This window comes from Vitis riparia, chromosome 3 (genome assembly GCF_004353265.1).
Source record: "Vitis riparia cultivar Riparia Gloire de Montpellier isolate 1030 chromosome 3, EGFV_Vit.rip_1.0, whole genome shotgun sequence".
Taxonomy (NCBI): domain Eukaryota; kingdom Viridiplantae; phylum Streptophyta; class Magnoliopsida; order Vitales; family Vitaceae; genus Vitis; species Vitis riparia.
The window spans coordinates 11,049,504-11,065,895 of NC_048433.1; the positions used below are offsets into that span (position 1 = coordinate 11,049,504).

The window sequence follows — 16,392 nt, forward strand, 5'->3', positions numbered from 1 at the left end:
AAAAGGGGCATATTTGTAGACCCCTTTTGAGCTAGCCACCCCGAGGAGAAATACTTTGGTTTTTTTTTTGGAGAAGTGAGGGACTACTCCCATGCTCAACTGCATGGGATGCATAGCCTTGGAGGCGACCACCTCACCATGGTGGTGGTTGGAGTTTCAGGAGGAAGAATGATGATCTGAGCAGGCAGGGGAACCGGTAGGAACTGAGGAGCCAAGAACAGTGGAACGGGTGGAAGCTGACAAGAGAGGGTTCTTTTGGGTGAGATCTGGAAGGAATGAGAAGAGAAACAGGGAGGAAAGAAAAATGTAAGGAGAAGCAGGAGAAGAGCTCGTCAGTAGGGTCCAGGTATGATTTCATCATTCTCTGGTATTTTCTCATTTCATACCGTTTTATTCTGGTTCTTGCTATTTTTTTTAGTTCATTTATTGATTGGTGTGGATGTCATAGGCCACTCGTTTGTTTTGTGAGATTTCGGGTATGCTTGTTCTGTTTTTAGATTTATTTTGGTTGTTTTTTGCTCCTCTTGATACTCTGTTTTTTTTTTTTTTTTTTTTTTATGACTTGATGTATCAAAACCATGCTCTTATTTTCTCTGGATTCCACCGACTCCTAGCTCTTTGATAGTCCATGACATAAGGCTGGGTACATACTCTGTTTTTACATTTTTATTCTTCCATGTTCATTCTCCTGTTTCTGTCCGGGGTGTGAGGATCTCATTTGGGTTAGCCATCTTGTTTGGGGGTGATTCTGGGAAAACTTCATGAGGGTCACTTTTCATAACAGTTGAGAATTCTGGGTCTGAGTGACTACTCTTCCGGTAGTTCCACACATGCACCGATAGTCCCAAGTGCTCAGGGTGGTGAAGATGTCTACAACAACAAGGTTTTTCTGAATGGTTCAGATACACCTCTTGGTTAGTCTTCTGAAGGAAAGTTTTCGGAATTTAATGCATCTTTGGCTCCTAAGAGGTCATCTTCTACCCATGGTCGTCCTTCACCCGCCATACCCATAACCATACCCATGTCACTATTCTTCAAATGCCCACTAACCCACTTCTCTCACTAACCCATTCCCCATGAACCTAAAAACTCATCTATCTCACTACCCCTTCTTCACACTCCCCGTACCCACCACATGCATATAAATTCATCCCATTTCACCATCGTCTCTCTATACCCGTCTAATCATTCCGCCCCCTAACCCATTTCCCTCATCATTTTTTTCATTCATTTCACTACAAGACCCATTACCTACCTGATTACTACTCAAAAAGTGTTATTTCATAGCTTGTAATTAACTCTTTTAAACACTTTTGAGTAGTAGTTATCACCTTTTAACCCAATTAACATATTAAGGACCCTTGCAATCAATTCTAATAAAATTGTGTTAAGTTTTGGTGTTTTGATAGTTTTTTATCACCAAAGCAATCCGAGATTGAGGAGAGTTCTTTGAAATCCATGGCAAAGCAATGGAAAGCTCAGAAACATGAAGAACCGAAGCTTTGAAGTCCTTTTCCATAAGCAAATCCGGAATGCAAGGAGTGTGGGATCCTCCCTAAACAATGCCACGTGGCTCTCTCTCCCTTGTGTTGATGCCTTGTGTCCCAATGATCCACATAGCTGCCAAGTGGACGCACGCTTTCAACCCAGATTGAGTTCTGGTTTGGTCTTCCCTACAAAAGATGTCCGGACAGGGCGTCCGAACACACCATCGGAGGGCGGCGGAACGTGGGTTGTGGCAGGCTGTCAGAATGACGTAGCAAGGCTTGCTCACTTTAGTCAATGATCCGGACAACATATCCGGATAGGATATGCTATCGTCTGGGGTGTGATGTTCACGAGTGCCGTGTGCTTCTCCCTGAGGGAGTCCGGATAGGGGAGCGCGCCACGTGTCCTCTTGGGGAATCCGGATGGAGTTACTCCGGATAGCGATGCACGCTCCGTGTCATCAGGGGGAGGGGTCCCTACACCTTGCACACGCAGACGGTCCCCCTTGTGACACGCGGCATAGCTCATTTCACCCGGGGAAGAATTCTGTCCGGCCAACATTCCACCTTCTCCGGATATCTCACATCCGGAATTCTGTCCAGCCGACATTTCACCTTCTTTGGATATCTCATATCCGGAATTCTGTCCGGTTAGACATGTCCGGATCCTCTGATAGCGCTTACCCGGAGAGCATCCGCAGCCAACAATTCAAATTCCCAATACAGCTTGGCTCGTCAGACACTCGCGATTCGCCGAATCCATTTCCGCCCACAATCAAAAAGCAAACTCTGATAATACTGACGACCAAGTCTCCATTTTGCATAGTGCAACAGAATTTCTCCTGAAGCTTCCTGATATTTTCGACCGACTTTTTGAGATATTTTGCTTCAGATATTTGATGTCTAAATCCCCAAACTCTCCTTGTAACCCACCTATCATATGATTCCTTAGTCTTTAAGTAAGAACAAAGGGTGAATAACCTCTTATATATAGTTTGTAATTTTCTTTAAGAAAGGAGAGTCGGGAGCTTGTTCTCAGACGCATCCTTTGTACAATTTTGCAAGAAATATATTTTACAGAGCACTTGCTCTGTTTTTCCTATATATTTTTGTTTTCTTCTAATTTTTCTTACTAGCCAAACAAGCTCTGAGGAAGTTTCCTCAGAGAATGAGTGGCTAGACTTTTAGTTCCTTAGAGCTAAGGTTGTCGGGAAAGGTTCCAAGTGCAAGAATTTATAGCTTTGTGGTTTCAGCCATTAATGAAGAGAAAGTGTGATCCTTTAATGATTTCTATATTTTTAGTTAACTTAAAACACCTTCAATTCACTTGAGCCAACACCTGGTAAGATGAGTGATCTCCGTCCATGAAGATACACTGTTTACCTCTTGCGAGCTTTTGGGAAGTGACTTGAAGGTAGGATTTTCTAGAATTGCCAACACTTGGTAAGCTTTTGGACTCCAAGGAGACATCCATTAGTTATCTCTTGCAAGCTTGAGAAGGGAAGTCCAAAGTTAAAGATCACCTTGAATGGCAAATGCTAGGTGAGAGGCACGAGCCATTGCAAGTTGCATCAGTGAGAGGGAATTAGAGCTGAAATCCATTTAAAGGATACATCTGTACAACACCGGTTAGAGAATTGACTATATGTTAATTCTCTAATGCGAGGAAATGAACCAAATGACCGGAGCTCTGTTTTTACATAAGGAACCTCCCCTATGAACCCAAACCTCCAAGGAATGTTTTTCTTCATAAGTAATTTCCATTACTTTCTTTTTAGTTAGCTTGAAACAAAACCTCGTTTAACCAAAGTTTGTGTTTTATTTCTTAAGCTAACCTTGAAATGAAAAAGCACCAATTTAACTTTGAATTGGTATCAGTTGTGAGTTGAAAACCCTTCCCAGAGAACGATCCTAGAGCCACTATGCTATATTAGCTAAAGCTATCCTAATGCATGGTGATGTAGGTTATAAATTTTGTTGATTACTCCCTCAATCAAAGAGCACCAACTGGACATGAACCAGCTGAGACACCAATTGGGAACAAATCACTACCATTACCCGTTCCACCCTTCCTTCCTCACCCACCTTGTTCTTTATCTTCCCACGTGCATGGAGCTTTATGCGCATGGTCATTTCCACCTTTTCATTCCTCATATATTTCAAAACCCACCCATCCAACCCGGTACTACGCTCCCACGTACAACTTCTTTCACACTTACTCAACCCGCCACCCTTACCATTCATCATCTACAAGTTCACTTCCCTTATTTCCTATAAATCCATTTATCTCACCACCCCTTCCCATTCATATCCACCGATTTTCCATCCTTCATGCTCACCACCCCTCACACCCAAGCTCACCATCTCATCTTCCCTAAACTTCCATGCACATCACCACTTTAATGCTCTCTAACCCATCTTTCATATCTACTGAACCCTTTTTCACTAACCTCCTATCCTCCATCAAACCTATAACTTCACACCCACCACACCCTTAAACCCATTTCTCTCACTACCCATGACTCCACCCAATGTTAATCTCTACGTGCATGGCTTCATTTCATCACCTCATCCACCCGAACTCGTTTCTCTCACTACCATATACCCCCATTCCACCAATGGAAACTCCATGCACATGGTAGTGAGAATGGCGGATAGGTAAGAAGGTGGCAGCATTGTGGTGTTTGTTTTTCATATAAAAAAAATGGGTTTGTGGTGCTCTCGGGAAGTGCATGGTGGGTATGTTAAGAGACTTGCATGGAAAGTGGGTTTGAATGGCATTATTGTAATATGGGAAGTAGTCTTGTGGCATTCTTTGGTATGCTGGCAGCATAGGGAATAGATTGGTTGCCACTTTGAACACGTGGAGAAGTCTTGCAAATGAGGATCACCACAAACCTTTTTTTTTTTTACTATTTCTTCATATTTTGATATTAAAATAATTTTCTGACATTTCAATTTCCGAAATTTAGTTTTTTGAGATGTCATTCTCAAAGTGATTTTCCAAGATTCCAATTTTCGAAATTTAATCTTCTGAAATTCTATTCTCAAATGCACTTTTTTAAAAACATCATAATAATTTCTCAAAATCCCAATTTTCCAAGATTTTTATTTTTATTTTTATTTTTTTATTACTATTATTATTATTATTTTATTTTTTAAAAAAAAAAAAAATTCCATTCTCAGAATAATTTTTCAAGATTTCATTTTTTAATTTAATTTTCCAAAATACCGTTCTCAAATAATCGTCCAAAATTCCAATTTCCAAATTCAATTTTTTAAAAATTTCCATTTTCCAATAATTTTCCAAAATTCCAATTTTCACATTTATTTATTTAATCATTATTATTTTCGTTATTATTATTTTATTTATTTATTTATTTTTAAAAATTCCATCTTTAAATAATTCTTCAAAATTCCAATTTCCTAACTTAATTTCCAATTTCCAAAATCTCAATTTTCACATTTATTTATTTAATCATTAATTTATTTATTTTTCTAAAATTCCGATTTCCAAATTTTATTCCCAATTTCCAAAATTCTCATTTTCACATTTATTTATTTAATCATTATTATTTTTGTTATAATTATTATTTTATTATTTTATTTATTTATTTCTAAAATTCCATCTTTAAATAATTCTTCAAAATTCAAATTTCCAAATTTGATTCCCAGTTTCCAAAATTCCCATTTTCACATTTATTTATTTAATCATTATTATTTTTGTTATTATTATTAATCTACTTATTTATTTATTTATTTATTTTTAAAATTCCCTCTTTAAATAATTCTTCAAAATCCCATTTTCCAAATTTGATTCCCAGTTTCCAAAATTCCAATTTTCACATATATTTATTTATTTATTATTATTATCATTATTATTAATCTATTTATTTATTTTTTTTATTTTTTAAAAAAATATCTTTAAATAATTCTTCAAAATTCCAATTTCCTAATTTAATTTCCAATTTCCAAAATTCCAATTTTCACATTTATTTATTTAATCATTATTTATTTTCGTTATTATTATTTTATTCATTTATTTATTTCTAAAATTCCATCTTTAAATAATCTTCAAGATTCCGATTTCCAAATTTGATTCCCGGTTTCTGAAATTCCAATTTTCACATTTATTTAATTAATTATTATTATTATTGTTATTATTATTATTAATTTAATTATTTTTAAAATTCCATTTTTAAATAATTCTTCAAAATTCCAATTTCCGAATTCAATTTCTAAGTTCTGAAATTCCAATTTTCACATTAGTTTATTATTATTGTTGTTGTTATTATTTTATTTATTTTTGTTTTTAAAATTCCATCTTCAAATGATATCCAAAACTTCGATTCATAATTTAATTTTCAAAACTCTAATTCTCAAATCATTTTTAAAATTCCAGTTTCTTTCAAATTTAATTTCCGAAATTCTAATTCTTAAACTTAATTTTCAAAACTCCAATTCTCAAATAATCTTCAAGATTTCAATTTCTTTCAAATTTAATTTCCAAAATTCCAATTCTTAAAGGTAATTTTCGAAACTCCAATTTTCAAATTTTAGTTTTTCAAGCAATTCTAATTTCTCTCCAATTTTCAAATATTTCTTTAATTCTACCACCCTTCATTTTTCCTTAGGGTTCAAGGTCATAAAAAAAATCTCGTTTTTAATAAACTTGTTGCCTTTTTCTTTCAGGCGCTACCTTCATAAATTTTTCTTTGATTTTTAAAATAATTTTTTCCGTTTCTCTTGATTTTTAAATAAGTAAGAATGAATTTTTCATAATTCTAAAATAATGAAATTTGTGAAACTAATTCGTGCAAAATGACTTGGGCTTTGGTGAGGGCCCTACATATGAGTTTTCTCTTTTAATTGCCAATTGTTATGCTTAATGACTATTGCTCGATATTTGTCTTACTATTTGATATGCATGTGATAATTTTATACTTGAGCTAACCTTGTTTCCATGATAGCGCCCTATTAATTGTTGTTAAGGTACGATCTCATTCCTACTTCGTTTATCTCGATACATTATTCACTTTATTATTTGATTATTTCACCGGTATCCATTGACTTCCTCATCAATTGCCACATCTACCTGACCTTATTTAGTAGAAACTCGTTTTTAGGGATTTAGAGGGGTGCTATGGTCTTTACCATACCTTCCTAATAAGTAACTTGACATCGAACCTGTATTTGGTTTCTCACAAACTGTCTTTTCCAAATAAATAGTCAAATTTAGGATTTTCTTTCTTATTTTGTTTATCTTTTAAAAATAAAACAAAAATAAATGATGACTCTAAGTCATTTTTAAATAAAAAACGAGTTCGCGGTCGAGTGGAAGCGGATGAGTAGAAATGGGAGATCCACACATATGCTTGGACTTTCCAAAAATAAATAAATAATCAAATTAAGTTTTTTTTATAAACGGTCGGCTTCAAGGATGGAAGGAACATAAGAAAAAATAATCGAATTTGCTCCATTCAATTTTAGGCTTAAAAAATATTTAATTTTTTTTTATATAAATAATATTGATTTGAAAATGACACATATCATAATAAAAGGAAGATTTTTGTTATCGGTTGGATGGAATATGAATATTTGGAACAAAATTGATACTACCTGTTTGTCCTAATTCAAAATATATTTAAATTTTTAAATAAAAAATATTATAAATATATTTTAAATTGATTGGAATAATAAATTATCTTAATAAAGTCATTAAAAAAGTTTATTAAATATTAGATATTAGAATATGGATGGAGATTTATTTACAATAAGAAACCGAACCAATAAAGTTGGTGTTTAAAATTCTAAAATCAAGTTGATATTTATAATCATTGAAAAATAAACTTTCCTCCATGTCCATAGAGGCATTGAATGATAGATCATATCATACCTACCTGATTAGAGGAAGAGCGAGAAGGGATGATGACTCTGATTTTGCTAATCCCACAACGACTGAATGACGAATGCATGATGGGATTGATCAGAAGACCGCCGCTCCAAAACCCTAAACACACCAGATATTTTCTGCCCACAGGCCACTTCTTCCCCCAATTTTTCGCATCACGAGAAATTAAACGAGTGGGGGACATCACAAGTACGAGGGTACAACGCTGCCATTGATGTTTCACTGCTGTAACGTGGCACGGTTAATTGAAGGAAAAGCACACTTCCATAATAAAAAAAGACCAAAAAAATGAAAATTTTAAAATTTTTAACTTAACTACGAAGTAATCATTCAACCTGGGTTTGGACATGGGTCCCACCCCTTGTACTAGGTTCCTAAATGTGGGATGACGATATTTTTTAGCATAAAATAAACATCACATAAACACAATATTTTATTAACTTTTAACTACTCATCTTTGTAACTTGGGTTTGAACGTGGGTCCCACCACCTGTCCTAGGTTACCAAATGTGGGATTCGGACGTTAAGTTAAAAATGGTGTTAGAATAGGATATACTAAGATAGTATTTGAAGCATTTTGTATGCCACACCAGCCCTAAAGTTTCCTTAAAAAAACTTTTATTTTCTATTATTTGGTATAATCTTTTTTTTTTTTTAACATTTAGCTCTCATTTTTAAATATTATTATTTTTTACTTTTATTTAATAAATTAGAAAAATATATATTTTCATGCTCTTACATAAAAATAATTATAAAATAATAATCCTATGAAAACAATTTAAATTTTATGCGCTCACATGTTAAAAATAGTATTTAAAATGATCAAAAGTAGTATTTATATTATTAAAATATAGTAGTTAAATGGTCAAATATATTACATTTGATAAAAAATATATGAAATATTAATTATTTTTAAATAACTATTTGAAATTTATATTTTTTAATCTTAAGTTCCTATTTAATGATTTTTTTTATATTAAAATTTAGTATAATATCAAATTAGTATCATAAGATTATTGTTTAAATTAATATAACTTCGAAGATTGACAAGCTACTATATATAATATTATGAAAATATAAAGTTTTAGTTATATCATTATGAGGTTATTGTTAAAATTCTTTTTTGAACACTTTTTTTAGTGTTTTATTGCTAATTAATGTCATTCTTCATTTCTTAAAGTTATAATTTGTTTTCTTATTGTTTTCGTAGTAGGAAAAACTAATAGAAAAAAGGAATTGTCATTTTGGACGTTAAATTAAAAATGGTGTTAGAATCGAATAAACTAACATAGTGTTTGAAGCATTTTGTATGCCACCTCAGCCCTAAAGTTTCCTTAAAAAAAGTTTTATTTTCTATTATTTGGTATAGCCTCTTCCTTTTTTTTCTTTTTTCTTTTTTTAACATTTAGCTCTCATTTTTAAATATTATTATTTTTTTACTTTTATTTAATAAATTAGAAAAAAAAATATTTTCACGCTCTTACATAAAAATAATTATAAAATAATAATCCTATGAAAATAATTTAAATTTTATGCACTCACATGTTAAAAAGAGTATCTAAAATAATCAAAAGTAGTACTTATATTATTAAAATATAGTAGTTAAATGGTCAAAGGTACTATATTTGATAAAAAAAAAATGCATGAAATATTAATTATTTTTAAATAACTGTTTGAAATTTATATTTTATAATATTAAGTTCCTATTTAATGATTTTTTATATTAAAATTTAGTATAATATCAAATTAGTATCATAAGATTATCGTTTAAATTAATATAACTTCGAAAATTGACAAGCTACTATATATAATATTATGAAAATATAAAGTTTTAGTTATATCCTTTAATATTATTATTTTAATGGACTTAATATTTTTTTTTTCAATTTGAATCCAAAAAAGAGAAAATTGCATACCATGTATCAAAATATTTTTATGGTAAAAATAATGATGTACTTTTCATATAAAAATTAGCATAAAAACGTCATTAACACTATTTAATTATCCTTCAAAATCTACCTATTGTTACCATTTTAGCATATATCACATAAATTTCATACTATATGACCATAATGATAAAAAAAATGACAATTAAAAGAAGATTCTTGAAAAAATAAGAAATTTACAACTCTTAGGTGGCATTTGTTTGTTTTTTTTTTTTTACTTAGTTATAAATAGAATTTAAAACTAAATAGTATTTAATAACATTAAGTATTAGTTTGTTTGTTTTTATAATATTTTATTTTTATTAAATATTAAAAAGTAAAAAAAAAACACAATATATTATTTTTTATTTAAATAAAAAAGTAAAATATTTTTATTTTTTTATTTAATAAAAAATTTATAATAAATTATGAAAAAGTAGAAAAATAAACAACTTAAAGTCTAAAACCAAATTATTTTCAGTAACCCTCTTAATCCACTCAATAATTTGCTTAATCAAATTTGATTAATATACAATTTTTTAGGAAATAAAGCATTGAGAAAAAAAGATGTTGAATTTTTGAAAAAATAAAGTACAATATTTTACAAATTTGATTAACATACAATTTTTTAGGAAATAAAGCATTGAGAAAAAAAGATGTTGAATTTTAAAAAAATAAAGTACAATAAAATTTTATTATATAGTACCTCCAAATTATTATATATAGAATTTAATATTTTATTGTACTAATGCTATAAAGTTATAAAAAGTTGAGATTTAGGTAATAACAAAAGGGTTGGATGCTTAAAACTACTTTATGTTGGTGGATAATTTCTGTATGATTTAAAAAAGGAAAGAAAAGGGTATGGGCATATAAGGGCAAATACTAGATTTAATGCTGTTGTCAAATATTACTTCACAACAAGGACCATACATATGAGAGAAAGTAAAAGGAGGAGAGACCCTGCGTTTGGCCATAAAAAGGAATTTTCTCTTCTCCAACAGTGGTCACTGCTCTTTCTCTATCTTTCTTTTTCTCTCTTCCAAACAATTGGTGGCTGGGAGCGTGGGGTTTGTGACCTGTCCACAGAACTGGAAGCAACGTAGAAAGGTAAAAATGGAATGCAAATCTAGATAGCCAATCCACTATGCTAGCTCCATCTGTGAAAATTGCAGTGCTGATCAGCCCAATGTCTTTGGAATATTGCTAGGATTTTTCATTTTCCTTCAGCTACCGCCTGGCTCCTTCAACCTTGGTTTCTCATCCATGTCATATCTTTGGCTTTCTTTTTCTCTCTTTAGGGTCGGTTTTAGATTCTTTGCTTAATTTGGAAATGTGCTTCTCTCTTTTCATGTATGGTCGTTTGTTTATTTTTTCTCTTATCTCACACCCACATTTTTTTTTCTCTCTTTCCAAACCCCCATTTCTTTCTCTCTCCCTCTATTGAAGTCTCTTTGAAGTACCAGTTTGATCTGTGAAGGGTCTGATTTTTTTTCCTTATTTGCTCTCTCTCTCTCTCTCTCTCTACATATAAGGAGTAAAATGGTTCTTTGGTCTGATACGGAGTTGTGTTGATTTTTTCCGTGAAGGGTGTGGTTGAAAATTTTCCAATGCCGAGGCAGAAGATTCAGATCAAGAAGATTGACAACACAGCAGCAAGGCAAGTGACCTTCTCAAAGAGGAGAAGAGGGCTTTTTAAGAAAGCACTGGAGCTCTCGACACTGTGTGATGCCGAGATAGAGCTTATTGTCTTCTCAGCAGCAGGAAAGCTCTTTGAGTATTCAAGCTCAAGGTTAGTTTTCTCATCTCTCCCATTCCTTCTTTTTATACATAGATATATGAATCTCAGTGCATTTTGCAGGCAATCCTAGTACCTTTTCTTTATTTGTTCACTATTTTTTTTGAATCAAGCTCAAACCCTATTTTTCCTATGCATTTGGAAAAGCATCATCAAATCTAATAAACAAATGGATACCCTCCCAAATGCACAGTACTGTCTGAATTATTTTCTCAGAGTGGAGAGTATTCTACTATTTTTCACTGTGTTATGTGTTTCGAATAAAAAAATTAAGTTCAACATCATTCTCTATGATGTGGCTGCTTGTTATGGTGATTGTGCTATCATGATTGTCTTCTGCTTAGCTTAATTTCCCCTCATGTTTTACAACCAATCTTTACAACCAAAGCTTTACAACCAAGAAATAATAATGTATAATTTTCTTTCCTAGATATACACATAGGAAAATAACTATACATGGTACGTTTTCTGTGAAATTTTATTTAGCTTAGGGCAGTGTTTGATACATTGTTCTTGGGTTCATTTGAAGGCTCAAACTTTTTCAGATCTTTCAGTTTTCCTTACACAGTGGTTCTCTTTCTTGCCAACTGTAAGCATGTGATAATATATGATTTGTGGATCACATGCTATGAATTAATATTCCTTAATAATTAATCATAATCAATAATTGAGGTTTCTTCCAGCTTTTAATTAAATTAGGCATATATCTAATTATTCTAGACTGAAGATATGTTTTTTTTTTTTTTTTTTCTAATTATCATCTTTGTGTTTTGTGTACTGTCCTTCATTTTGACGAGGTGCTGGTTTTCTTCCTACTGACAATCATTAAGATGATTTTGTAAGGAATAAGAGGGATATTTAGGGAGACAGATGGAGCTTGAAAGAGCATCCTTTGTTGGGTAGATGTCACAGAATTATTAGTTGGCTAAGCTAAAATCACAAGAAAACATGCGTGCACTGCATAAATTAAAGGAGGACATAACGCCAAATTATGACATAAATGACCATGTTTTTAATAACATATTCTGCATTGATTCATATGTATATATAATTTGATTTGGGCATGGAATTTGTTTGATGATCTGTTGGAGTTATTGATTCCAATATTTTTCATAGGCCTAAGTTCATATAGCTATAGATTTGTTTACAATTCAATATTAGGTTTTGGAAAATAGACAGGTTCATTGAAATATTGGTCCCATGATTAGCTTGGATTTGACTTGACTTTAAGAAACCTATTATTTTAGTATGAACCTAATCTGAGTTTGAGCACTGTGAGAGGTAAAAGCTTGGGAAATCAATGCCATATTAGATGCTGTAGGGCTTTGAAAAAGGAGTTTTACATCCAAGGCGATCTACCACATGGAGAAAAGATATATACATTTATGAACATTTACAACTCTCTCAGTTTTTTGTAAGGGTAGTCTCCGACAAAAGAGAAAGTACTACAAATGCTCAACAGTGAGATTACAACGGATTCATTGCATTAAATCTCATTACTTCATTGTACTGAAAATACTGAAAATAGATTCAAAATTTGGCCACACATGCATGGAAAAATCAGTTTAAAACAAAATCAGACGACAAGTACTGCATATATTCAATTACATGCATGTTTGTTGTGTGTATATATGGACTGGAGTGTGCTAAAAGCTTAGGTGCCATTTGTTAAGTTTAATTGCTTGTCTTTTCTCATTTGGTTGACTTAGCAGAGAAGATTTGTGAAGGTAACGGGAAGTTTGAAGCTTTCCTAAACTCTTGTTGTTTAGTTGATGAGTGAAGAAATTCAGAAAAGAAGTTCAACTCAAATTTGAAGGGAAAATTTTCCCTAGACAAGTTAAGCACCATAGTTAATTAGCATAAGGTATATATGCGGAAATACCTGCTTACACAAACAAAGAAAGATAAAGGAATAATCTCCTCTTTCTTTGTTTCTGTTCCTCTTTCATTTTCCTTTTCTTCCCCTTATTTAGTTATGAACCAAAATTTTCAAACAATGATGAATATTTTCATTTAGATTTTAAGAAATTTATACAAAAGGACAACATAGAGTACTACCATTCTGTAAACTGTATTGAGAAACTATATAGACCATCAAAATCATGTGTGTACAGCACTCTAACAACTGATGATTAATGAGCTTGTTAACAGTCTCTAATAAATAATATAAAGTTCTTGAGAAAATAACTTGGTAATAGTTTTATGATTTTAATCATTAAGCTTCTAGTAATCACTTTGTATTGAAGCATACAGCTATTGCAGGAAACCTCAAATCCAGAAAATCATGCCAAGCTTGGCTGATTCTGTTACCTGATCAGTCACAAAGTCATTCTCAAAATCCATAAAATCATGCCAAACTTGGCTGCTTCTGTTATCTGATCAGTCATTAAGTCATCACAGTCTGTGACTTCCATTTCAATATTTATCCCAAAGGGCTTCATCACTTGTATGTCATTATAGCCAAAACTATGCATGCCCTAGCTTCATTTTCTGTTCTTCTAGTTTACTCATCTTAATTTCTTTCTCCTAAACCAATACTTTGGATTATAACCCCAAAATTTCTTCATTCTTCCTTGCCTTGAAAAATATTTCTCACTCACATCTCCATCAAACTTGAATAGCATATCCACATAGTTTAGAGTGATGGCATCAAGAAAATCTTTTAAGAACATGTACTTGATAAAAATTAGTTTGTGAAGAGTTGCATGAACTTGATCTAGAGTACTTGGGAGCTCAAATTCCTTCAGCATCCCTATGGCAAAAGAGGTAATCGATTAGTCGTCCTTTCAGCTGTTATACCAACAATCTGTACCCTCGAAACCCTGTCTTTATAATAAATTAGAAAATCTGATCAAAGGGGATGATGCTGTCCTTCAACTTTGCCGTTGTTCAGTAACAATCATTCATGCTTGCTCTTCCAAATGTTGTTTTTGTTGGCAGCTCAAACCTACTAGATATATTCCAAAACATACATGCGATAACAACTGTTTTGCTGAAAGCTCTTCTACATGATCTTTTGTTAAGTATTGCCAATCCAAAACTCCTACACTACGGCAACCACTCTTTATCTTTTCTGACTTATTACACTTTTTAGAGCATTAAGAAGTAATTAGCATGCTGTGTGTCTTTGTTCTTATTACAAACTTCTTTGCTTACCCAGAAAACTTTGATCTGCTAGCTGTTAACAACAAAAGAAGGGGTTCCTTTTCTGCATCTATTAAAATTTCAGTTGCTTTTTGAAACTCTTAAAATACCATATAGATGCAAAAAGGGACACTACTACTGTCACATGTGAATCAGTTGATGGAGTAGCCACTTGTCACAATTATCCAAGATTTCATAGAGAAGTTATTTGAAAAAATGTCATAAAAATTAGGCATGGCACCACAATTGTTGTCTTTCACCACTCGTATTCAAAAATTACATTGTAGATATTCACACTTTTTTTTATAAGTAAACACATATATTAGCAAAAGGCAAAATGCCGCATAGCATACAGGGAGTATACGAGGCGACGAGGGCCTCTCAACAAAAGACAAAAGGGACAAAAAAACCCACCTACCCTTAATTGGAGGCTAACCACTCCAAGAAACCTATAAGGAAGCGAGGCCCACCCCCACACATTACAAACAAAAGAATTCTTAATTTTCTGAATAGCTAACTCCCCCCCCCCCCCCCCCCCCCCCCCCCTGAATGCTAACCTATTCCTCTCCTTCCAAACCGTCCAAAAAATAAATAATGGAATGGATCTCCAAATTTTCTCCCTCTTTTTACCCACAAAAGAACCCTTCCAGTTAAGAACCACCTCTTTTACAGTTTCTGGAAAGACCCACTGGGCACCAAACAAACCAAGGACAATCTCCCACAACACTCTAGCCACTGTACAATGAATAAGCAGATGATTTACATTTTCCTCTTCACTACCACATAAATAACAACAATTAGGAAACTGCCATCCTCTCTTTTGAAGCCTATCAAGGATAAGAACCCTCCCCCAAGTAGCTTCCCACGCAAAGAACGCTAATTAGTAGGAACGTTCTCCACCCAAATGCCATTTGTGGGAAACATGAAGACACTAGGGCTGATCATCAAACCATACGCTTCCTTAACGCCAAACATCCCATTTTTTCCTCCCTTCCAAAATACCGAGTCCTCCTCCAAGGTGATTCTTTGACTCCTTAAGATTTGGAGTAATTTGCCTACCATGTCCAACTCCCAATCGTTGAATCCTCTAATAAACCTTAGATTCCAACCTCCTTGACCAGAATTCTGGTCCCACATATCCCCTACTGTGGCGTTCCTTTGGGTAACCGCAGCAAAGAGTTGAGGGAATCTCAGAGATAGCTCCACATCCCCACACTAAGGATCAGTCCAAAACCTAATTCTAGTGCCTTTTCCCATCTTAAAAGTCATATTATCCCAACACCAATCAGCTTCCTTCAGGATCTCCTTCCAAACCTCAACACCAAACGCCCCATTTGCCTTCTTAATCCTCCACCCAAATTCCTCTTGCCCATATTTTGCCACAAGAACTTGCTTCCACATCTTGTCCTTGGCCCGAGCGAATCTCCACACCCATTTTCCAAGCAAAGCTTTGTTCAAGGGGACTAACTTCCTCAAACCAAGCCCCCCCCCCCCCTTATCCTTACCCACACACACCCTCTCCCAATAGACTAGGTGGGCTTTTCTTTCTGTACTTCCCCCTCCCCACAAAAATCTCTTTGCAGCTTTTCTAGCCTTCTTGCCACTGTCCTAGGCATATAGAAGAGGGGCAATTGATATAAAGGCATGCTAACCAAAGTACTCTTTATGAGGGTGATTCTTCCGCCCTTGGAGATGTATTGCCGTTTCCAAATGGCCAATTTTCACCTCATCCTTTCTTCCACCCCATCCCACACACAAGAGGCTTTATTGGACACACCCAAGGGCAGCCCCAGGTAAGTTGATGGCAGTTGACGTACCTTGCATCCCAACTCCACAACCATCTCAAGGATCTCTTCCATCTCCCTTACTGGAATAATTTCGCTTTTAGCCAGATTTATCCTCAGCCCTGAGACGGCTTTAAACCAACATAAAATCCAACTCAAGTAGGTTATGTCTTCTTTCCTAGCCTTACAAAAAACTATTGTGTCATCCGCAAAGAGAAGATGGGAAATATTAACAACCTGTCCACTGCCCCTCTGAATATTGCACCCGGAAATGAAGCCCCCTTCCACAACCCTCTGAATAAGGGCACTCAGAACCTCCATTCCCATGACAAACAGATATGGG

The 16,392-nt window shown here is 33.6% G+C and overlaps 1 protein-coding gene across 3 annotated transcripts in view; it reads left to right on the top strand.

The window, feature by feature from the left end:
* Positions 1-10,317: 10,317 nt before the first annotated feature.
* LOC117911093 (MADS-box protein JOINTLESS-like) overlaps positions 10,318-16,392 on the top strand; it is a 44,729-nt gene continuing 38,654 nt past the window's right edge. The window contains exons 1-2 of one of the 3 annotated variants that reach the window (XM_034825279.1): positions 10,318-10,433; positions 10,913-11,115. In XM_034825279.1, the coding sequence (XP_034681170.1) occupies positions 10,934-11,115 (182 nt within the window). In that variant the 5' untranslated portion in view covers positions 10,318-10,433; positions 10,913-10,933. Of the gene's footprint in view, positions 10,434-10,510; positions 10,626-10,766; positions 10,805-10,912; positions 11,116-16,392 lie in introns of those variants that run through there. The other 2 variants (XM_034825278.1, XM_034825280.1) reach the window with 2 other exon arrangements.